This window comes from Elgaria multicarinata, chromosome 19 (assembly GCF_023053635.1).
Source record: "Elgaria multicarinata webbii isolate HBS135686 ecotype San Diego chromosome 19, rElgMul1.1.pri, whole genome shotgun sequence".
NCBI classification, from domain to species: Eukaryota; Metazoa; Chordata; class Lepidosauria; order Squamata; family Anguidae; genus Elgaria; species Elgaria multicarinata.
Genome location: NC_086189.1, coordinates 17,239,435 through 17,262,106, shown reverse-complemented (window position 1 = coordinate 17,262,106; position 22,672 = coordinate 17,239,435). Strand labels below are relative to the sequence as shown.

Sequence of the window (22,672 nt, the reverse complement as noted above, 5' to 3'; positions counted from 1 at the left end):
TGGGGGCCGTATTTGAGGAAGGACATTGACAGTGCAGGCTTCGACTTATTAAAAATAATAATACCCCTTCGGCTTGAGTTTGGGCGGGGATTAAAATGTATTTTATCGCTTTATTTAAAAGACACCCAATGTGGCCGGGTTGGGGTGGGGGAGAAGAGGCAGGGTTCAGGCTTTCCTCCACAACTTGTGCGTTGCTGTCTTAGAAGCTGAGCCACTGCTCTCTCCCGCTGACTTTGTCTCCTTGTCTGTGTCTGCCTCTCACCCTTGCAACAGGCCGTCTGGCGGGAAGGAAAGTAGCACCGTCTCCGTCTCCGGACGCAATGAAGAAGCGATCGACCGGAACGGCGAGACCAAACTTCCCAGTGCCCGGGGCAGCGGTAACAGCAGCAGCGGCAGCAGCGAGGTCTCCACCCCCGAAAAGCCGCCTCCCGGCCAGAGAGCCGGGCAGTTCAACAACCGCTGGGAAACGTCCGTGCTGCTGGAAGCCTCCCCCAGCGGCGGCCCGCTGACCGTGGGCTCCTTCCCCAGCTCCGAGAGCTTCCTGGGCATGAAGGCGCGGGAGCTGTTTCGCACCAAGAGCGAGAGCCAGTGTGACGAAGACGGCGTGGCCATCAATAGCCTTTGTGACACTTTAAAGACGGAACTGTGTAAAGACCCGAGCATGGAGGCCAGAGCCCCTCCCAGCCCGGAGGACTCGCCCCCCTCCCCCAGGAATCAGGAAAGCAGTGTTGGACAGCTTCATATAATGGACTACAATGAATCTCATCATGGGCATAGCTAAAATGGAAGAGAATCTCAACCCCCCCCCCGGCCCCCAAATCAGTGTTACTTTTCATATTCTTGGCAGAGAACAGGGAGGCGTGAACGCACGTTTTAACTAAAAGCTTTCGTGGTTTGTTCCAGGGCCGTCGGCTTGTTCAACGGAGCGAGCGCGAAATGGATTTCAGGTCTGGAAGCGTCGGGAGAAGCTCACTCTCGAGTCCACCTTTAGAGCATCCTGACTTTGACAGGACTGTGGCTGGGGTCTTCCGTGTCTCTCTCCTTTCCCCGCCCGCTGTTCTCCTCTCCCTGAGAGTTTGCCTCCCGTGAACCTGTGTGCAATATGAAGCTAAACCAATCTCCCCCCCCCCCGAGACACGCTGTGGTGCACTTAGCTGAAGAACAAGGTACCAGTGTTCCCCGTTCAGGGTAGGTGGGAATGCTTCCCCTTGCAGGCGACTTGGGTTACTCCTCTCATCCCAAGGAGAAAGTCTCTGCTTTTTTTAAAGTACGGTCATTTGACGACAACTTTGCCCTTCTTCTTCCTTCTGCGCCTGTCCTGCGCCTCCCCCCGCCCCCAAATCCTGTTTGTGGCAAGTAGACTCTAATCGTGAAGTGATTTCAAGGCTGCCCGTGAGCGTTTAAAAATCACAAATCATCACTTACCTGTGTTGTCCTTAACATTTCTGTGCGCCAGCGAACCCTTTGCAGCCACGCCCAAGAAACTGGAATTTCTCACGTAGAGACACCCCCACCCCCACCAGGTTTTACGGGCAGGTCTCCTTGAAACACGATGCCTCTTCTTCCCTCGCCCTCCGAAGCCAGTTTCTCAAGAGTTTGCCCGATAAGCTGGCGCGGTGATCAGTCCCGTTGGGGTGTCTTTTTGAGCAGCAGCAGAAAGTCGAGGTTTTCCCCTTCAGTTTTTCGTCTCGGGGGGCGGCTGGGTACAGCTTCCTGATGAAAACCATGGAGGGGTTGGGGACTCCTCTCCCACCCTGGTTTTATGAGAGCTGCTGTCTCCCAAGCTAGACGAGTCCTGTTTGTGTGTGTGTTTTTTGTGTCTCATCAGCTTGGGATGCGGGGGGGTGGAGGGAGGGTTCTTGAGTGAGCCCCTAGGTCGTTTAGTTTCCGAGTAAGAGGCCGTTCCAACCTTTCTTGGTGGGTGCTGAGCTGTTGTTCCCTTCCTAGACTGGAAGGCCTGGCCCCCTGTGTCTTCACCCGTAGTAGTGGGCAGAGAACACCATGGCCTTCTGTGGTGGGACGTCGGTGTCCTGAAACTGAGCAGCATTTATGGCTGGGTCTGTAACCAACCCCCCCCTGCCCAAATACCCTTTGGAACAGCCTTCCTCAACCTGGGGCGCTCCAGATGTGTTGGACTGCACCTCCCAGAATGCCCCAGGGGAGGTGCAGTCCAACACATCTGGAGCGCCCCAGGTTGAGGAAGGCTGCTTTGGAAGAATGAACAGACAGAAGCTGTGTTGAGATGCAATGCAAAAGCTACATGTTTTCTGGGGTTCCCCCCCCCCCCAGGACTTATCTGCAACTGGATCTTTCAAATTGTTCTCCTCCTTTCCTAATGCGGGGGTGTGTGTGTGTGCCTTTTTCAGCCCCTCTTGCCTCTTGGTGGAAAAGCATTAAATGTTGGAAGCGTGTCGGTAGTTTCCCTTCCCAGGAGTGATGTTTGATTCGTACTTAACCCCCACAATGGATTCTCCTGTCTCTTCAATACCTGAACTCTCTCCCAGTGGTGGAAATTCCCTCAGCTGTTCTGAGAGTAAGCTGCTAAAATGCCCCCCCCCCCAGCACGTACACACGCCCCCCGCGCTTTCTTTCCCATGGTCCTATGTACATTTCTAATGCAACCCATCCTGAATCCGTCTCTGGGCCCTTTTGACAGTTTCCCTGAATGAATAAAACGGTGGCCTTGGGATAGCAGTAGTGCAGAAAGCGGAACCATTTTTTGCAAGAGCGACACGGGATTTAACAGTTGTCGCGTACGGGTGGTGTGCGTCAAGCACGGTGGCAGGTCCTTGCAAGGAAGTTAATCGTCCTGGGTTGCCACCCCGTTGCTTCCAAGGTCGCTCTGTGGCTAGACTTAAGCACGTTGTAGCTGGAGGTGGATGGTAGAATCCCAAGATCTTCGAACGACTGTATAATTCCACACTACAGTATGCTCTTGTGTTACACACACACATGTAAGATAACTAGCACAACGGGAGGCCGGCTGGCCTAAAATCTCTTTTCCCCACTCTGCTAGTTCTTTCTAGTTCATGGGGAAGGTCTTCCTTTGTGTCAAGGAGCCCTGTAAATGGGATATTCCCCCTTCCCTCTGCGGTACACTGGTACAATCCATTCTGCCGTCTCATTTCTGCTGCATATATAGGCTAGGTCCGATAGGAATAAAACAGTTGCACATTGCCACCTTCAGCTCTTTTTCTCAGTTCTTGAACATATTTCCGTAACAGGAGTTACACTGAATGGGTTTTTTTTTTTTGCTCCCTCCTTGCAGGCTGTCCTCCTTCCTGTTCTTTACAGAAAGGGACTTTCCTGTTTTTAATAGCCCAAAATAAGCTGCTGTCAACGGGGAGGTCCCTTTCCCTCACTCTTAACAAGGACACGAGCACTTTGCTGGTGTTAAAACTATCGGACCTTCATGGTAACGCTTTCCCACCCCACCCTGATGGACCACAGTAATTATGGAGGGGGAAAAAATCTCTTGCCGTTCTTTATCGAACCTCTTTGAATCATGGATGTAGCGCATGTTACGAACTCCTGCAGTTTGTGTGTGTGGGGGGAATTTCATCGGTAAAGCTGGAAATGATTTAAAACACACACACAAAACACACAACAGCTACTGACGGCTTTTAGTTAAACCTAAGAAAAAGCAACTTCTCCATCAAAGGGTTAACATTGTTTCCTGCCTCGCTCTTTGTAAGCATGATTAAACAATAATTGACTTTTTAAAAAATACAAAACAAAACAAAAAAACACACGAAATGCCATAAATATGAAACGGTAATACGAAATGGTACAATCTAAGCTAAAAGAGAACTTTTAAAAACAACAACAACCCAAAACCAATTGGAGAGTGTTTGCTGTCCTTACTAGAATGTTCTAATACGTCAAAGCAGTTGCTTGTGTTTAACTGTGAACAAAATAATAAAAAAAAACGTATTGTTTTGCACTGGTCTTGTGTTCTTGTGGGGAAGAAAAGAAAAAGGTTCGACTTCAACTGACTGGGTAGTGAATGTAAAAGGAATCTTCGCAGAAACCAAATTGGATTGATTGTTGCAAGGATAGCAAACTTGGTTTTTCTTCTTCTTCTTCTTCTTCCAGACGTCTGTATAGTTGCTTAGGCTCTTTGACGGCATTAAAGAAACCTTTTCCCAACCTAGTGCTTTGTCAATGTAATAGACTACACCTCCCAGCATCCTCTAGCCAACCGTGGGCACCAGGCACGTGCAGCCAGGTATGGAACCAGGCTCAGGATGTAACAGAAAGAGACTTCACACAATGCGTAACTTGAGGAATTCATTCACATCGACATGTAATGATGGAAAAAGCGCATTCATGGGAGATAGACACTACACTGACAACAGAGGTCCGCATAGTTAAAGCAATGGTATTCCCCGTAGTAACCTATGGCTGCGAGAGCTGGACCATAAGGAAGGCTGAGCGAAGGAAGATAGATGCTTTTGAACTGTGGTGTTGGAGGAAAATGCTGAGAGTGCCTTGGACTGCAAGAAGATCAAACCTGTCCATACTCCAGGAAATAAAGCCAGACTGCTCACTTGAGGGAATGGTATTAAAGGCAAAACTGAAGTACTGGATGAGACAGACTTGACCTTGGGGGAGCTAGGGGTGGTGACGGCCGACAGAAAGCTCTGGCGTGGGCTGGTCCATGAAGTCACGAAGAGTCGGAAGCGACTGAACGAATAAACAACTCTGCTTTGTGGGTCCCTGGTTGACAGCTGGTGTGAACAGAGTGCTGGACTAGATGGACCCTCGGTCTTGACCCACCAGGACTCTTTATGTTCTTCTGTCTTTGGAGGGGTGTTTGTTGCAACAGCTACACGAAACCGCCGTCTTCAGAAGCAGGATGTATCCATATTATTTGGAAATAGGATCGCTGTTTCCCATCAAGTCTGGCTTTTCAGTTGGCATTTCCGGCCTCACCCCCTGAGAGCTTCTCCAAAATTGGAAGTCACAAAATCATAGATGGGACCAAGACGATCATCTCGCTCAACCCTCTGCCATGTGCAGGAGAAGCGATTCAACCATCCACGAGAGGTGGTTGTCTGGGCTCTGCTGAAAAACCTCCAGAGATGGGAGAACCCACGACCTCCGCTGGTCCCCTCATTCATAGCATCCACACAACCCTCAAGCCTTTTATAGGTCTTCAGTGTAGATTCTACCCAGCAAGACTATTGCTGTAGCTGGTGTCCGGGACTTGGGGTGGTTCTATAGATATTGCTCTTCAGCTCCTTCAGTTCAGGATAAAGCTGCCTGCTTCAGTATTTGAGGCATAATGCATCTCAAGAAACCTAGCAGGGATTTGTGACTAATAGACCAATATTGCCCCGTCTACTGTTAACGCAGAGGGCAGGTCTGGGTGAGGAGTGAACGATAGTATAGGATGGGAGGTGGCTATGTGGTTACATGCTGAGCACTCCTTTTTGCTCTAGAGGAAATTGAAATTATAGTCTTACTTGAATTGCCCTGAAGAAGGACTTTAATAGTCTGCAACGCGTTGGCAAAAACATTAAATATTTTCTCAGATATATCTTTGGTTCCACCCCTTGCCTTTGGCTTTTCCACCCCTTGCTATTTGGGATTTCCTTTCTCTTTTGTGGTTCTAATATATAGAACCAGGATCCAAAGGACGGGAGAATTCAGCAAATCAAGGCTCCCTGCTCCCCCAATTGCAGAAATCCAAGTCGTACCTTTTCCAGCCTGTCTCTCTAGGACTTTGGATTTGATCCCATAACTGTGCCCAGCTTTTGTGCATAAACGTAACCCTTTAAAGCAGCCTTCCTCAACCTGGGGCGCTCCAGATGTGTTGGACTGCATCTCCCAGAATGCCCCAGCCAGCTGGCTGGGGCATTCTGGGAGTTGCAGTCCAACACATCTGGAGCGCCCCAGGTTGAGGAAGCCTGCTTTAAAGGTAGCTAAGCACAATTTTCAGTTTCGAGACGCCGGTTTGAAACCATCTGTTGAGATTGACTTGACCCGTGTGGGGAATTAAAAATCAATGCCGGTAATAGACAGTTAATGTGCAACCTGACATGCATATTGTAACTCCTATAGGTGATATTTGATATTAAATATTTGAACCTTCTGCATAAAAATGTTGCTTATATGATCGAAGAAATTTGACTTTAAAAACTTTCCTGTGTGTGTGGTTTGGTTTTTTTTTTTTTAAAAAAAAATACAGCTCAATCCTAGTTTAATATTCAAAGGGAGGGGTGCTGTTGCACCTGGATCAAAATGATTAAATATGTATTACATCTGAGAAAGGAAGCCAGCAAGACAGAAAAAGAGAAAAATAAATTACCTTCCATGCTTTCTAGTGCTAAGCAGAATACCTTGGTAACTCCATAAACACCACCATAAATAATAAACATTTTATGCCGTAAGAGCCGGGGATGTAGGTTGAAAGGGCTCAATTATTCATTTACTTCACTTCCTGAATGTAGAGAAGAAACCCAAACTCCTCTGTGCATTTTGACGAACTGCCTTATTACCAAGGTGGCGGTAGAAAGGGGGGAAAAAAGCGAAAGGAAAAAGAATCCTAGAACTGATCTTACATCAGAAGACTCACTAACCAGGGAGCTTCGAGTTCTGCAAATTCTGCCACTACTTTTGAGAATTTTTAACTGCTCTGGCGGAGTGTACCACGGCCTATATAGCAGGGATGGCAAAAATCCGGCTCTCTGGAGTTCTGCGAACGGACCTGCCCCGTCCTCATATTTGGGCTTCCCAGCTTTTGTGCAGTTCATGTAAAAGGCCGAAGGGTTGGTGACGGGCAGGAAGATCATGCTAAAATAAGCTGGTCTTTTGGGCCCCACCCAGTTTTTCTTTGGCTCCTCCCACTGCTGGAATGCAACTCCCGAGAGCGCCTCCGAAACCTCAGGCTGAAAGAGGTTCTGCACCCCTGTGGGACAGTTCAACTCCCGCTCCGAGGGTGGAGGGGGACATCCAGGTTTGGATATCCCCTCCGAGAGCCTGTGGAAACCTCTGCCTCTCTGTTGGTAGGGGCCTAAAGGGTGGATTGGGGAGGCTGTGGATACACAGATTGAAGCATCCCAGTGCACAGACTCTGGGAAGGGGGACAGCTGTAGGGTCGCCCTGGGACCAGTAGAAGCGGGGGGCTCCGATGTCATTGGGGTGTTGAATCTGCTCCGGGTTCTACAGATATTGCTGTTCAGCTCCTTCAGTTCAGGATAAAGCTGCCTGGCTTGATTATTTAAGGCATAACGCATCTCAAGAAACCTGGCAGGGATTTGTGACTAATAGACCAATATTGTCCCATCTACTGTTAACGCAGAGGGCAGGTCTGGGTGAGGAGCGAAAGAAATCCAGGGCAGACACTGAGGTCTCTAGACTCGAAGGTGACTCTGCTATCCTGCCCCCTGTCTCAAGATAATAATTTTCCTTTTGGCATCTGATCGCAAGAGCACTTCTAGAAGTCTAGCAACGAGCCGTGCATGCAGGGGAAATGGCTTTATTCAGAAGCATCTTCCGGTAGGAGGTCAAAAAGACCAGAGCTAAGGAGCCTGTTGGGAGGGGAGAGAAACAATCAGACAAAAGGAGGCGAGTTGTTCTGACGACATCTAATGCCACGTGCTCAATTTCTTTTCAAAACACAGGTTTCGCGCCCCCCCTCCCAGATGTTGGTGTGAGTTTGTGTGCGAGTGAGAGAGAACCTGGCTCCCATTATAGGCTGCCTGTCTTCCCCCCACTCCCCAGAGGTGTGGTTAAAAAGTGCAATTCGGCCTTGAAATTGAACTGGCCGGGGATTTGAAGTACAAAAATCTCTCTCTCTCCTGCCTTAGCCTTTCCTCTTTCCCCATCTCCTCCCGTGAGCCAAGCTGTACTCTAGTGGGCACAACCACTTCCTAATCTGACTCCACGTTCTGCGGTGGTTCGCCAATGCCTAGCCCAACTTTTGCCACGGAGAACTGGCGCCGGCCAGGGTGTCCACATTTTCGAGGGGCGTTTTGCAGCCTCTCGAAAACAATCCCCACCTCTGTGGGCAATGGCTCCTCCTTAGCGTAGTGGCGTACCGCCCCACTCTCCCAAGATACATAACCTGCACTGGACGGGTTTGCTAGCTCAATGGTATCAAACTCAAGCCTGCAGAACATGGGGGCTAACTCGATCTCACTTGCTGGGGATGGTGGCCCACCAGCAACCCCTTCAACTGCTTTTGGGTTACTTTCCGAATGTCGCAAAAACGAGCGAGCGCATAACAGGCTGTGTGCAGTTGCGGCTGGTGGAACCAGGTTTGCCTTGGGCGGTCGCCCCGTTGTATAGACCCGACTGGCTCTAAATCCGGCATTTAAAGCACCCAACATGGCCTAGGCCCCCCTCTGAGGGGCAGGCCTGCCCTACAACGGGATAGGATATCTCTGCTTTGCTAGAGCCGGCCACGGTCCCGTCCTTCCTTTTTCCTTTTCTTGCACTGTCATCAGCAAAGGGCATAACTGAAGCGAATTGAGGGAGACTGTGTTTTAATCGCGAGTGTGTGGCTCTTTTTTTCTTTTTCTCTCTCTAAAAAGCATTTTTACCGGGCGGTTTCCAGGGCCCGTCGAGAAACTTGTGAATGGCTTTCCTTAGGCCACCCAGCTGTTTTAATTTAGCTGCCTGCCTATGCTCCCTCTCCCGGGCCTTGTCTGTCAAGCTAAGCGTGGTCTGAGTGGTCTCTGGGACGAAAGTCGGCAGGCCCGAGCGGCAGCCCTTCGTGTTCAGATTCGGCAGTTCGGGCTGCTGATAGATGGCCGCCCTCCTCGCACTCACACTCTGCAGCAGGTTCCGAGGGAGCTTCTCGCTGTGGGCGACCCATTCCTTCATACAATCCAGGACAATCGGGATGAGACTGACCACGCCGCCGTAGTGGTTCCGGGCTTCATCACAGCTGAGGTGGTTCACCACATCGTGGGGGTACCTGTTAAGCATGCGGGGCGAGGGATTGGGGGAAGAGGGCAAATGCATGGGTGTAGCCAACAGCAGGCTCACAGGAGCGATTTCCCTTTCAACAATCCCTCAGCCAGCCTCCCCCAATATCCCTCTCAGGATGTGTTGGAGAAGAGAAGATTGAGGGAAGACATGAGAGCACTCTTCAAATACTTAAAAGGTTGTCACACAGAGGAGGGCCAGGATCTCTTCTCGATCCTCCCAGAGTGCAGGACACGGAATAACGGGCTCAAGTGACAGGAAGCCAGATTCCAGCTGGACATCAGGAAAAACTTCCCGACTGTCAGAGCAGTACGACAATGAAACCAATGACCTAGGGAGGTTGTGGCCTCTCCCACCCTAAAGGCCTTCAGGAGGCAGCTGGACAACCATCTGTCAGGTATGCTTTAGGTTGGATTCCTGCATTGAGCAGGGGGTTGGACTTGATGGCCTTGTAGGTCCCTTCCAACTCTGCTATTCTATGATTCTATAACCATAATTATTCAGGTATCTGTTAAAGCGAAAGTATGAAGGTCACTCCATGTGTAAAAAAAGAGAGAAAAGTTTGAACTTTCCCCCCTGCCTTCTGCTTTGCAAGTTCAATTGCAATTGACTTGCAGCTGACCTCTTGCAAAGTGTATCTTGCTCCTTGGAAGAGCTGATAATTTAAAAGTGTTTGATCTCTGATGAAAGAAATTCCATATCCTGAATAAACATCTGTGTGTGTAATCTAACATTTGTTTATTTTAAATCTTCAGAATAAATGTTTTATTTTTTAAACACCTGGGGTGTATTTTGTGGTTTTTCCAATTTGACACCGTGTACAAAAACAAAGAACCCTTCTCCCTCTCATCGCCAGGAAATTTGTCATCTTGACAGTCTGTTAGCATTTAAAAAAGCCATAAAGTCTGATCTGTTCCGGCAGGCCTATCCAGTGAAATTTTAGAATGTTTTAAGGATGTGTTAATCATGTATGCTATGTTTTTAATCAGTTTTCAATGTGTTTTATATTCACTGTTGTTCCCTGCCTCGATCCAAGTGGAGAGGTGGGTAAGAAATTCATCATTATCATCATCATCATTATTATTTGGTCTATAAATCAATACCTACTTGGCTCGGATTCCGCTGAGGTCATTGCTGTGGCTCACCAGCACCTTACATTTCTCCAGGAGCGCGTTGGTCGTGGAGTTACCGGAATGGAGGGTTTCCAGCCTCTGGCAAAGCCTGCTCAGATCAGCACAAATGTTGAGGAACATGAGGAGGATGCGTTTGTCGGTGGAATTGTTGCAGTGATGGTCCATGTACGTTTGCACCTGTCAGGGACGACATGAGCGAGGAAGGGGGTCATTAGGCCGACGGGAAACCCAGGGTCAAAGCCAGTAGAGCAGAAGCAGAGACAATCAAAATCTGTAGGCCAGTAATCTGCTGTGATCATGGGTCTAGACCCTGGCTCAGCCCCAAATCTTGGGTGACCTCAGGCCAGTCGCTGGGTTGAAGAATAACCTACCTTGCAGGGTCGTTGTGAGAACAAAGCAGGTCACCCTTACCTCTTCCTCTAAAGCAGGGGTCCTCAACCTTTCAGGGTTGGGGGGCAGGTTGGGGATTTTGAGAGGGCGTCGCGGGTGCGCTCACAAAATGGCTGCCCCGGCGGGGTTAGCTGGTCCCAAAACACCTGTCTCCCAGGAGGCAAACTGATGAGACTAAAAGAAAAGTAACTTGGCCAAGAACCTAAGGCAGAGAAGGAGGCTGAGCTTCGAAATGCAAAAACCTAAATAAAGATGGCTTTAGGGGGCAGCACTTTCCTGGTTAACCCCCCCCCCCCAAAAAAAACCCTTTTATTTTAAGAAATAAAATAAAAATCAGAATAGGCAGGGAGTTCGATAGACACCAAGAAGGTGTGTCTGGGGTCACATTGGTAGGAGTCCCCGGACCTAAATAGAAATACTCCTTTGCAAAATTGTTTGCATTCCTTATTCAAAACGAAAGGTTGAATTTCTGCTGGCTGAAGGTGTTTTTATTAAAGCTCTTTATGTCTTCCGGGTTCAACCTATTTATTATTATTTATTCCATTTCTATACCGCCCCATAGCCAAAGCTCTCTGGGTGGTTTACAAAAGTTTAAAACATTAAGAACAAATTGCAAAATTTAAAAACACACAAGACAGTATACACAAAAGCAACTTGCATCTAAAAGCAGCCACTGAGCTGTTAGCCACACCTAAAAAAAGGAAAAAGGTCTGGGGTCGATGTCTGCTAAATGCCTGGGGAAAGAGAAAACGCTTGACCTGGTGCCGCAAAAGCTAACAACGTTGGCACCAGGCGAGCCTCGTCCGGGAGATCGTTCCACAATTGGGGGGGCCGCCACTGAGAAGGCCCTCTCCCTTGTTGCCATCCTCCAAGCGTCCCTCGGAGTAGGCACCCGGAGGAGGACCGTAGATGTCGAGTGCAGCGTAGTCAGTCAGAAGTAAGCACCAAAGAATTCAACGAAGCTTCATCCCAGGTAACTATACATAGGATTGTAGTCGTGTCCCATAAAATGTAATTGTCAGTTTCTGTGTTGGAGTTCCTAACCAGCGCTGCTCCTCCGAGCATAGACAATAGAGAAGATCTATTATCATAGATGATCTCTTGTCTTTCTTTTTGCATCTCTCTCTCTCTCTCTCTTGAGGGCTGGTTTGTACGATCGCAGCGAGGGAAATAAACCATGGTGGCTTATTTCCCTCGCCACGTGTTTTAGCCGGATTTCCCTAATGAACCTTCCTTGCTGAGGCTTGCTGTGTTGTCTGAACCCAAGCCGTGCTGCCAGGGTTCAGACAGCGTGGCAAGCTATGCCGGCAAGGGTCACCTGAGAAATCCAGCCAGCACGGTGGCGGAGTTAACCCCAGTGTGGTTGTGCAAATCATTCGGTGTCTCTAGTTATCACGGGCACAAGAACCTAGGCAGCTTGGAAGAAGCGGGCCTTGAAAAGCCTCCTCACCCTCCCACCAAAAAGAAAGAAAAAGAAGCAGCATTAATAGACTTCTTTTTGCAGTTCTCACTCAAAGTCACGGCAGCTGTAAAAGAGTCGAGATTTGATCTGCAGCCTTGGGAAGGGGAAGAGACCTCGGACCTGGCAAGCCTCAGGAGAGAACTGTCACAGAGCCGCGCTCAGCTTGGCTTTCCTGCACCAGCGACCGCGGACCGGGGAGGGGGGGGACGGTCCGGGGGAAAGCAGATAATGGGGTTCAGAGGTTGCCGGCTCGAATCTGGAGTTGGCCGGTACCTGCTGCAAATCTGTATCCTCGGTTGGCTGCTTGGCGGTCTCAGGTCAGCCGTTAGCGGACAGGCATTCTCCCCGTGCACAGGAGTCACTCTGAGTTGCTCCGCTTAATTGAGTCCCGCGATGACAAACTCAGCAGAAAAAGGCAAGGGTTGCACAGAGAGGCCTGTGTGAACTTTCCTCCTCCTTTTTAAGTGGCCCCGCCGGGTTTCGAACTCAGGCACACCGACGCAAAGGAACGCTGGCGCCGTGCACACCCATAATGGGAGGGATAGATCAAAATAGCCATGCATCTCTTAGGAAGTGGGGGGGAGGCCGTTCCTCACGGGGCAGGCCCCGAGGAAGCGGCTCCCTTCCGGAAAGGTGGAAGGGGGGGTTCTCGAACCTTTGGCCGTTAAAGAATCTTGAGCCGGCTTGTACATCCAACGCACCTGGAAGGGCACCAGGCTGGGGACGGCGGAAATAATGGGTCAGTTTTATAGAGGGTCTAGGAATTGAAGGAGCAAAGGTGGAAAGGCCAAACAGGAAATACTAAACATAATTGAAAGGACAGAGAAATGGGATTAGGGCCAACCAGCTACAACAAAATGTTGCAGCGTGAAGTGCTCTTGTTCAGCATTCTAGCCAGTCACCCTCTTTTAGCATGCTCCATTCCGTACTTTGTAGCCCCTGGTCTTCCTTTTTTCTTCCCCAAATGGCCAAGCAGTGTTCTGGGGCCACTGAGCATCTGTGGTCCTCAGTGGGATCTCTTCCCCCTTAGATTCCCCACCCCGCAAGGTATTTTGTACTTCTGCAAACCTCAGGGCTCCTGCAAGCATGCCAACAGCTCCTCCTTGGGCGCGAGAGGTGCCGTTTTAGCAAAATACGTAACGGCACTCATGACCTGAACATTGAAAATAGAGGGAATGACGTTCTGGTGTTTATGACTCATTTTCTGCCCTTCTCGCCCTTTTCTTTAGAACTTGTCTTAGATGGGATAATTCCAGGAGGTAAGTGAAGAATAGCATAACAGGTCTAAAGACAAAGCCATTTATTCCGCTTACAAGTTTTTGAGGACGATGCCCACGTTATCTGCTGCTTCCAGAACAGTGGAGCACCCGGACTTGATTTGGCCACATCTCGGGACCCAAGACCATCCTCCACCGTTTTGTCACCCCCTCTGTAAACCTCCTCTTCCCTCTTTGGGTCGGCGGGTACTTTTGGCATGTTGAAGGCATGCTGTGGGTGCTCTCACAAAATGGTTGCCATGGGGCGGGGCTTGCCCCTGTAAGGAAATGGCTGCCGTTATGGGCGTGGCTGGTCCCCAAACCCGCCTTTTCCAGAAAGCAAACCGGTAACACCGAAAGAAAAGTTGCTAAAAAGAATTCTTAAGAAATAAAATAAAAAACCAGGGAGAGATGCCAAGAGAGAAGTCTAGGAATACATTGGGGGGCCACGCCGGAGGCCCCCAGATGTGCACAGTGTCCACGAAAGCTCATGTCATGCTGGGATAAATCTATTAAGATTTCAGCATGCCACACGCTTCTTTGTCATGTCAATTCCATTCCGCGTTTTCTGACACTGCATTGATGGAACGATGCTGGTCGGGGGATGATGGGAATTGTAGTCCAACACATCTGGGCTCCAAGCTGGGGAAGTCTGAGAGAGCTAGACATCGCTGTGTCTTTTTTTTTTTAAAGTGTTCTTTGAGCGTAACACTTATGTGTGTGTGTCCCCCCCTTCGAGGTCTAAATGTTATTGTGAACTGGAAGTGTGAAAAATGAGAAGGATTTTGTGTGCGTGTGTATCTGTTTTAAAGAGAGAAATTCTAAGAGCGATCACTTAAAGATCGGACACATTTTTCTATGTTAGCACAGCCCAGAAAAAATCCCTCCCGTTCTCCCCAAGGACCGGCGGCCGGCTCTTCATTCATCACTCCGCTTTGGCTACTCAGCCATTATTTTTAATAGGCGGCTTCAAAAGCTATAGGTACGCCGTGGGGAAGCACAGGTGGGGTGAAGAGAAGAAGAGGCTGTTGCTACAACATGGGAAAGGAGTCCAGATTTGCCGAGAGAGAGAGGGGTGGGGCGGAGTGGGTAGAATGCTTTTGCTAATCTACGGAAAGGAGGCGATTACACAAGATCAGCTGCATTTCATTCGACGGGCTGCCCCGGGTATTAATTGCAGCGCACGTCATTTTGAGCCTGTTTCCCAGCGTGAGCGAAAGCACCCTCTTTCGGGGTGAGTGAAGACACAGGTTGTGCGGGAGAGATCCGTGCGTGCCACCTGGCCTGAGGGTCAACGCTTGCTTCCAATCGCATGAAAACCACGTGCGATATTCAGTGGTGATTTTAGCGATGGGGCTGGCACCTGGGGGAGGGGGGTTCCAGGCCCCCATAAACAGCTGCAGAGACCTTCGGAAACAGCTGGGTTCACACCACACGATATGCTGCATTCAGAGGTGGAGTATGGGTGAAAAGTGGATTGTCGTGTTGCCTGAACCCGTCATACTAACAAACCATGGCTGGTTAACCATGAACAACCCATGAAGAGAACTCATGGCTTGTGGCTGGGTTGCGAACTGTGGCTTGTTTGGGGTTAAGAAACCATGGATTGTTATCGCTGCTGGGCTCAGACGACGCAACAGCCCACGTTTCAATTAACAGCCCACGTTTCAATTAACAACCCATACTCAACCTTTGAGTGTGGGGTATCGTGTTGTCTGAACCCAGCCAGTGTGAAAGAATTCTCTTTTTCTTCGTGCCTCGCCTCTTCCAGTTTATGGGTGCCCTGCCTGCCTCGCTCCGCCCCGAAATCCCTGAGCTGGCCCTACAAGAAAAGGCATGTTCTGGGATGCCCATTGTACCTGTCCGATGCTTGTTACGGGCTTGATCTTGTCGTGGGCGTTCTCTCGGGTGTGGTCCAGCGCAGTAATAAAGGTGAACTGCTGTTGCTGAAAGACCTTGTAGTTCTGTTCAATGCTCCGCAGGCTCTCCTTGATTTCATTCATTTTCCCCCCCTCCTAGAGATCTGGGGAACGAAATAGGGGTTTAGACGGTTGGACTTGGACTCAGGAGGTCTGGGTTCGAGTCATGAAGTTTGCCGGGTATCTTTGGGCCAGTCCCTGACTCTCAGCCTAACCTACCTCGCAGGGTTGTTTTGTGAGGATAAAACGGAGAGGAGGAGAATCACGTAAGCTGTCTTGGGTTCTTTCGAGGAAAAACCCATCCTTCCCCAACCTGGTTTTATTCAGAAGCCCTGGACTGCAACTCCCATAAGACCCAGCCAACTGATGGGAGCTATGGTCAGTAGTGGATCTTCTGCCACTAGATGGCACGGTCTCAAAGGAACTGAACAGAAGGGAAGTATTCAGTTCAAAGCACGTGGTCGCCCTCTCTTCCCATGTAATGCAGCCCATAACAATCACGCCAAAGAACCTGGAAGCACAAAAGCCCCGGGTAAACAATGCAATTTCCCTTAATGTAGACACGCTCCAAGTGTCTGATTCAGTTTAAGGCAGCTCCCTGTGTTCATATCTGACTGGGTGGCGGGTGGGTGCTTCTATGGAACCACCAAGATTAGAAGCGATATACCTCGGAACTCCAGTTGCTGTGAAATGAGCATTTCCAGTATCCGAGGCAGTAAGTCTGTGGACACCAGTTGCTGGGGAACATGGGTGGGAGGGTGCTGGTGCAGTCGTGTCCGGTTTGTGGGCTCCTAGTCGACAGCTGGTTGGCCACTGTATGAACAGAGTGCTGGACTAGATGGACATTTAGTCTGATCCACAGCTAACAAATCATGGCTTGTTACTCTGGGGTTGTCGTGTGTGAATGACGTGTCTGATTCCGCCCCACTGTGGAGCAGGTTCTGGTTAGCTTACTTTCTATGCTGGTTAGCATACTTTCTATGGCAACAAGGGAGAGGGCCTTTTCAGTGGTGGCCCCCCGACTGTGGAATGATCTTCCCGATGAGGCTCGCCTGGTGCCAACGTTGTTATCTTTTTGGCGCCAGGTCAAGACTTTTCTCTTCTCCCAGGCATTTTAACAGCATTTAACAACGTTAAGTTTGTTTTTAATGGACCCCAGAATTGTTGCTTTTAAATGGATACTGTTGTTTTTATACTGTTTTTATGTTTTTTAAATTTTTGTATACTTTTAATGTTTACTATTTTTAATTGTTGTAAACTGCCCAGAGAGCTTCGGCTGTGGGGCGGTATATAAATGTAAATAAATAAATAAATAAATAATATGCTTGAATATACAACCAGCAGTTCCCTATTTTTCTAAAAATAGTTTCTCCCTTTTTTGCATTGTTCTGCTGTGAAATCTTCTAACGTTTAATACTTCTCAGGCGATCCGATTCTTCGGTTTAATTGTGGGCAGTTTTACTTCCTGGTGCTTCTGCGGGTGCCAGCAAGGGTCCCTTCCTTCCCGGAGCTGACTGCCACAGAAGGGCCAAGTTGCTCTCTCTGTGTGTGTGTGTGGTTTACAGGAGAGAAAGCGAGGAAGATGTATTACATTCAGGCACTGTGGTCCCCGAGCCCCAAACACTAAGTCAATACAGTTGTAATGATGCTGCAGAAACAGGCAGACAACTCAGAGGGGACCACTGACAATCAGACGCCATAAACCCGAGCGAGTCGATTGTAAACATAATGTAGCCATGCATCAACTGTGACGCCGTGAAAAGACCAAAGGGAGGGACGTCTCCTCCCAGCCCGCATAAAAGCGGAGGCCCAAGCGGCTTTAGATGTCCCTCCGACCATTAAAGGGAAGGCTAGCTTGATGGACGGTAGAAGAAGACGACCCTGAGGTGGACGTTAACCTTTGCTCTCCTGCGGCTACCGGAGAGGCGAGTCGCTAGAGGTGTCTGTGGCGTGGAGCATGGGCCATGCGCCGCTACAAACTCAACAAGGCCGTGTATAGGTGTCGTGGTACTTACCGAGGCTGGGTTGGAACTAAGGGGGCTAACTTACCCTTCCAGGTTTTGGAGGGAGTTTTGGCAAGACACTTTCAAGGGGACCCCTTCTTCTAAACGCCATTATAACTCGCTGCTATTTCACGCCACCCTCTTTCTCCTCATTGTCACAACTTGCTTGCTTTGCAGGCGGCAAGCCCGCGCGCAAGGTAAGAACATGAGGAGAGCCCTGATGCTGGATCAGACCAAGGGTCCGTCTCGTCCAGCACTCTGTTCACACAGCGGCTCACCAGCGGCCTGCGGGAAATCCACGAGCAGGACACGAGCACAACAGCACCCTTCCTGCCCATGTGTACTGCCTCCGAGAATAAAGGACTGGTAGCCACGGATAGCCTCCCCCTCCAGGAATTTGTCTAACTGCTTTTCTTTTCTTTTTTTCTTCTTTTTAATTTTTTTTAAAATTGAAAATATACAAGAGATACAATGATAATAATCAACAAAACACGAGAAACAAAAAAGGGGGGGGAACAGAAAAAAGAAAAACGGGGGGAAAGGAAAAAAGAAAACAGTATTCCACTATAATTCAGACAACATATGGAGGTTTAGTATAGAACATGGTCATACAAGTTAAAGTAAAAGACTCTGAGGAGGTATATTACAAATACAGATGTAAACATAGACTGTTAGAGCAGTACGACACTGGAACCAATGACCTAGGGAGGTGGTGGGCTCTCCCACACTAGAGGCCTTCAAGAGGCAGCTGGACAGCCATCTGTCAGGGATGCTTTAAGGTGGATTTCTACATTGAGTGGAGGGTTGGACTCAATGGCCTTATAGGCCCCTTCCAACTCTACTATTCTATGATTATATGATCATCCCAGAGACAGGACACAGAATAATGGGCTCAAGATACAGGAAGCCAGATTCCGGCTGGACATCAGGAAAAACTTCCTGACTGTTAGAACAGTACGACAATGGAATCAGTGACCTAGGGAGGTGGTGGGCTCTCCCACACTAGAGGCCTTCAAGAGGCAGCTGGACAACCACCTGTCAGGGATGCTTTAGGGTGGATTCCTGCATTGAGCAGGGGGTTGGGCTCGATGGCCTTAGAGGCCCCTTCCAACTCTACTATTCTATGATTCTAGGATTACATTAAAAGGAATGGTTATGTTTTATGTAGACTAAATATTCCTAAAAGCTTTCGGGACTGGATGTGCGTTACTATCTTTATTCATATATGTATTATTATTATTTATTTATATAGCACCATCAGTGTACATGGTGCTGTACAGAGTAAAACAATAAATAGCAAGACCCTGCCGCATAGGCTTACATTCTAATAAAGAATGTAATGTAATGAAGGTCCACGCACTCAGTGGCGAACGTATCTGGGTTTTTGTTTGCCCTTTTGCGATATCCTAGGGTGACCCTATGAAAAGGAGGACCGGGCTCCTGTATCTTTAACAGTTGTATTGAAAAGGGAATTTCAGCAGGTGTCCTTTGTATATATGGAGAACCTGGTGAAATTTCCTCTTCATCACACCAGTTAAAGCTGCCCTCTTTGAAATCTGGTCACTCTAGTATAGCTCCTGCACTTTAACTGTGGTGATGAAGAGTGAATTTCACCAGCTTTTCTATATATACAAATGACAGCTGCTGAAATCCCCTTTTCTATGCAACTGTTAAAGATACAGGAGCCCGGTCCTCGTTTTCATAGGGTCACCCTACGATATCCATAACTCCATCTTGTGGCAGTGAGTTCCGGAGTTCCACTCCGCGCTGCGTGAAGCAGTCCTGCCTTTGATGCGCCCTGAATCGCCTCGCACGATTCACGCCCTCCCCAGCCCTGTCGCTCTGGCTGCCAACTTGCCCCACTCCTCCTCCTCCTCCTCCTCCTCCTCCTCCTCGGTGCACCACCGCTCACCTTTGCTCTTGGCCCCGATCCTGCATGTCCCGGGATTGCGCCGCCGTCCCCGCAGCCTCCGGGATGGATCCGTGCAGCTGGCAAGCCGGGCGGGCGAGAGGCAGGCGAGGCTACCCGGGCAATTGTTACAAGCGTCTCCCGGGGCAACCGGGCAGGGCGGGGGGCGCCCGGAGGAGGCTACCGTGGCTCGGAGGCGAGCAGGGGCCAAGCCGAGCTCGCCTCCTGATGCTCAAGACTCACTCATCCCTTTCGGTGCCTCTACTCTGAGTAGGCATGGATCCTACCCAGGGCTTGCAGGATCCGGGCTGGAGCGCACCGCTGGGGCAACTTGCAAGGGCAGAGGACTTCTCAAAACTTTTCAAACTTCAGCATTCACGTCCTCAGAAATAATAATAATAATAATAATAATAATAATAATAATAATAATAATAATAATAACCCACCCGGCTGATTGATATTTATTTATTTATTTATTTATTACACTTATATACCGCCCCCATAGCCAGGGCTCTCTGGGCGGTTTACAGAACTTCTAAAATGGAGATAAAAACAAGTATGCAAAATTTACAATTTTAAAACACAGAGCGTACACACATATAAAGCATTAAAACCCGTTTTTTTTTAAAAAAAAAACCTAAAAACTAAACGTGAGTAATTAAGATGTGCTGGCATAGGCAAAATTTACAATTTTAAAACACAGAGCGTACACACATATAAAGCATTAAAACCCGTTTTTTTTTTTTAAAAAAACAACAACTAAAAACTAAACATGTGAGTAATTAAGATGTGCTGGCATATGCCTGGGCAAAGAGGAAGGTCTTATGTATTCTTTATTTATTAATTTATTACATTTCTATACTGCCCAATAGCCGGAGCTCTCTGGGCGGTTCACAAAAATTAAAACCATTCATAATATAAAACAGTATAAAAGCATAATATAAAATACAATAAAAAAGCTCACCCGCTTAACCTGGTGCCGGAAAGATAGCAGGGTTGGCGCCATTATAAGACATAGTAATGTCTAATAGGCAAACACCCTCTTTTTATTTATGTATTTATTACATTTACCGTATTTCTTCGATTGTAAGACGCCATCAATTGTAAGACGCACACTAATTTCAGTACCACCAACAGAAAAAAAAATCTAAGACACACCCGCGATTCTAAGACGCACCCCACTTTTAGAGATGTTTATATGGGGGGAAAAGTGCATCTTAGAATCAAAGAAATAGAGTATGTACTGCCCCTATAGCCGAAGCTCCCTGGGTGGTTTGCAAAAGTTAAAAACGGTGGACATTAAAAACAAATATACAGAACTTTTTTAAAAAACACCGAAAGCATACCTGCGGGATCGCCTTCTCCCGTACAATCCGCCCCACACACTTAGGTCCTCTGGGAAGAATCTACTCCAGCCAAGCAAAACTCCAGCCAGAGAGTTCCGGCTATTGGGCGGTATAGAAATGTAATAAATAAATAAATAGAATAAATAAAACTAGGCTGACAGGTATTACCCAGAGGTCCTTTTCTTCTGCCGCTCCCAGTTTGTGGAATGGCCTGCCAGGAGAGATTTGTCAACTTAATAGTCTTCTGGAATTTAAGAAAGCCATAAAGACTGATCTCTTCCGGCAGGCCTACCCAGTGGAATTTTAAGATGCCTTTTCAATAATTTGCTGCTTTTAATAATGTGTTACTATTAAATGTTTTAATTAGTTATATGTATTTTATGTTTTTATTTGTGTTGTACCCCGCCTCAATCCAGAGGGAGAGGTGGGTAACGTATTATTATTAATTATTATTATTATTATTATTCAGCAATATCCATTTAAAACAGCTATTCTGGGGTCAGTTTTTTTAAAAAAGGTTGGCTGATGACACTGTATTTGTGTTGTACCCCGCCTCATTCCAGAGGGAGAGGCAGGTAACAAATATTATTATAATAACTATTATTAAAAACAGCAATATCCATTTAAATCAGCTATTCTGGGCTCAGTTAAAAAAAAAGGTACGGAGGTTGCCATCCCCTAATAAAATAACCCTGGACGGCTTGTTGTTGACACTACATTAGGTGTGGACTTTCTCTATGCTAGAGATCCTTTCGAAAAGGAAACCCAAACTGGGTGTGTCATCTTATAGGCCTCGGGGTGGGTGGGAAGGCATGAAGGTGTCAAGGTGGTGCAGACCCCCCACCCACCCCCCAAACAGCAGATATGGCCAAGTAACACAGGAGAACACTCAACTTCTATTTTGCATATTTGCCTAGAATGTTTTTAGAAATAAAAATTGTGTTTCCGTACCATCGGTTCTTGCTTCCTGCTGCTTCTCTTCTAAAAGTGCAATTTTGCTACAGATACATATTGGAAGAGCGTGAAGTGATGTTGCTTCTGTAAAATAAATGATCTTAAAAATGATTCCAATTAAGGTCAAGTATACTGAAAGCAGAAAAAAAAAGGCAGAGGACTTGTGGTCCCATCCAGGAGTGGGGCAAAGTTCCTAAAATGGTTTGAGACTCGAGATCTCTTCTGCAGAAGAGTGAGATGGAACCTCCACCCTCCGAAACATTCTATCTTTCCACATCTGATGGAGACAATAAGGGAATATCCATCCTCTTCTGTCTCGGTCTCCTTTCATGCCCTGTTAGCAGGGCTCCCCAGAGGCGTAAGATGGTTGTTTTTAGATAGTAGTTGTCCCTCTGTATTGATGTTTATAGGCAAATGGTTTTGCATTTTGCATCATTTGTTTTCAATGTTTTTTCACCTTTGTGAACCAGAGAGCTTTGGCTATAGGGTGTAGAGAAATACATTGAACGAATGAATCTAGTTCAGCATTCTATTCACACAGCTGCCACTCATTCAGAAGCATGTGTGGAGACTGTATACTGGGTTAGAGAGAGGTTTGTCCTGATCCTGCAACAAGATTTTTATATGACTGTGTTGTTGTTATTATTATTATTATTGCTGCATTCATATCCCACCTTTCTTCTAAGGAGCCCAAGGTGGCTTAAATATCTTTCCGCCTACCCTGTGAGGTAGGTGAGGCTAAGAGTCACTACTGGCTCCAAATCACGCAGTGAGCTTCACAGTGGAGTGGGGAGTAGAATCCTTTTATTATTTACTTATATCTACTTATTATTACATTTTTACCATGCCTTCCCCACTCTTGCAAAGAACCCAAGGTGGCTGACATGATCCTCCTCCACCTCTCCATTTTACCCTCACAACAACCCTGTTAGGTAGGTGAGGCTGAGTGTCAGTGACATGGCTGGACATCTTGTCACCCTGAAGATATTTATTTTTTTTGGCCTACAACTCCCATGAGCCCTAGCCAGCCTAGCCAATAGTGAGGGATCATGGGAGTTGCAGGCCAAAAGATCTGGAAAGGCCACAATGAAGGGTCAAGGACTTGTGGGTCTACAGCTGTGTGTGAGTGGGTAGCTAAAATGTCACGTGTAGGCCTTTTCACATGGTAGCGTGAAGAAATTGTCCCTCATGCTGTTGTCAGAGACATAATATAGATGGATTATTAAACGGGGGAGAGAAAAGAGAGGTCTGTCGCTGTTTAATGACGTACGCGCAGCTTCTGCGACAGCCGGCAAGCCTGGAGAGGACGGGGGCGAGGCCCAAGCGGGCGTCAATTGTTTTCGTCTCCCCCTGATGACATCAC

General features: G+C 47.9%; 2 protein-coding genes across 5 annotated transcripts in view; one reads left to right on the top strand and one right to left on the bottom strand.

The window, feature by feature from the left end:
• TSC1 (TSC complex subunit 1) overlaps positions 1-806 on the top strand; it is a 35,359-nt gene extending 34,553 nt beyond the window's left edge. For all 4 annotated transcript variants that reach the window (XM_063144878.1, XM_063144877.1, XM_063144876.1 and 1 more), the window contains one exon: positions 274-806. In XM_063144878.1, the coding sequence (XP_063000948.1) occupies positions 274-781 (508 nt within the window). In that variant the 3' untranslated portion in view covers positions 782-806. The remainder of the gene's footprint in view (positions 1-273) is intronic.
• A 6,604-nt stretch (positions 807-7,410) lies between these two features.
• Positions 7,411-19,045, bottom strand: SPACA9 (sperm acrosome associated 9). The gene is made up of 5 exons (XM_063144690.1): positions 19,013-19,045; positions 15,038-15,201; positions 10,045-10,247; positions 8,779-8,926; positions 7,411-7,535 (listed from the first exon to the last, which is right to left on the bottom strand). The coding sequence occupies exons 2-5, from the start codon at positions 15,179-15,181 to the stop codon at positions 7,527-7,529; spliced, it is 504 nt and encodes a 167-aa protein (XP_063000760.1). The 5' UTR covers positions 15,182-15,201; positions 19,013-19,045; the 3' UTR covers positions 7,411-7,526.
• Between the last annotated feature and the right edge of the window lie 3,627 nt (positions 19,046-22,672).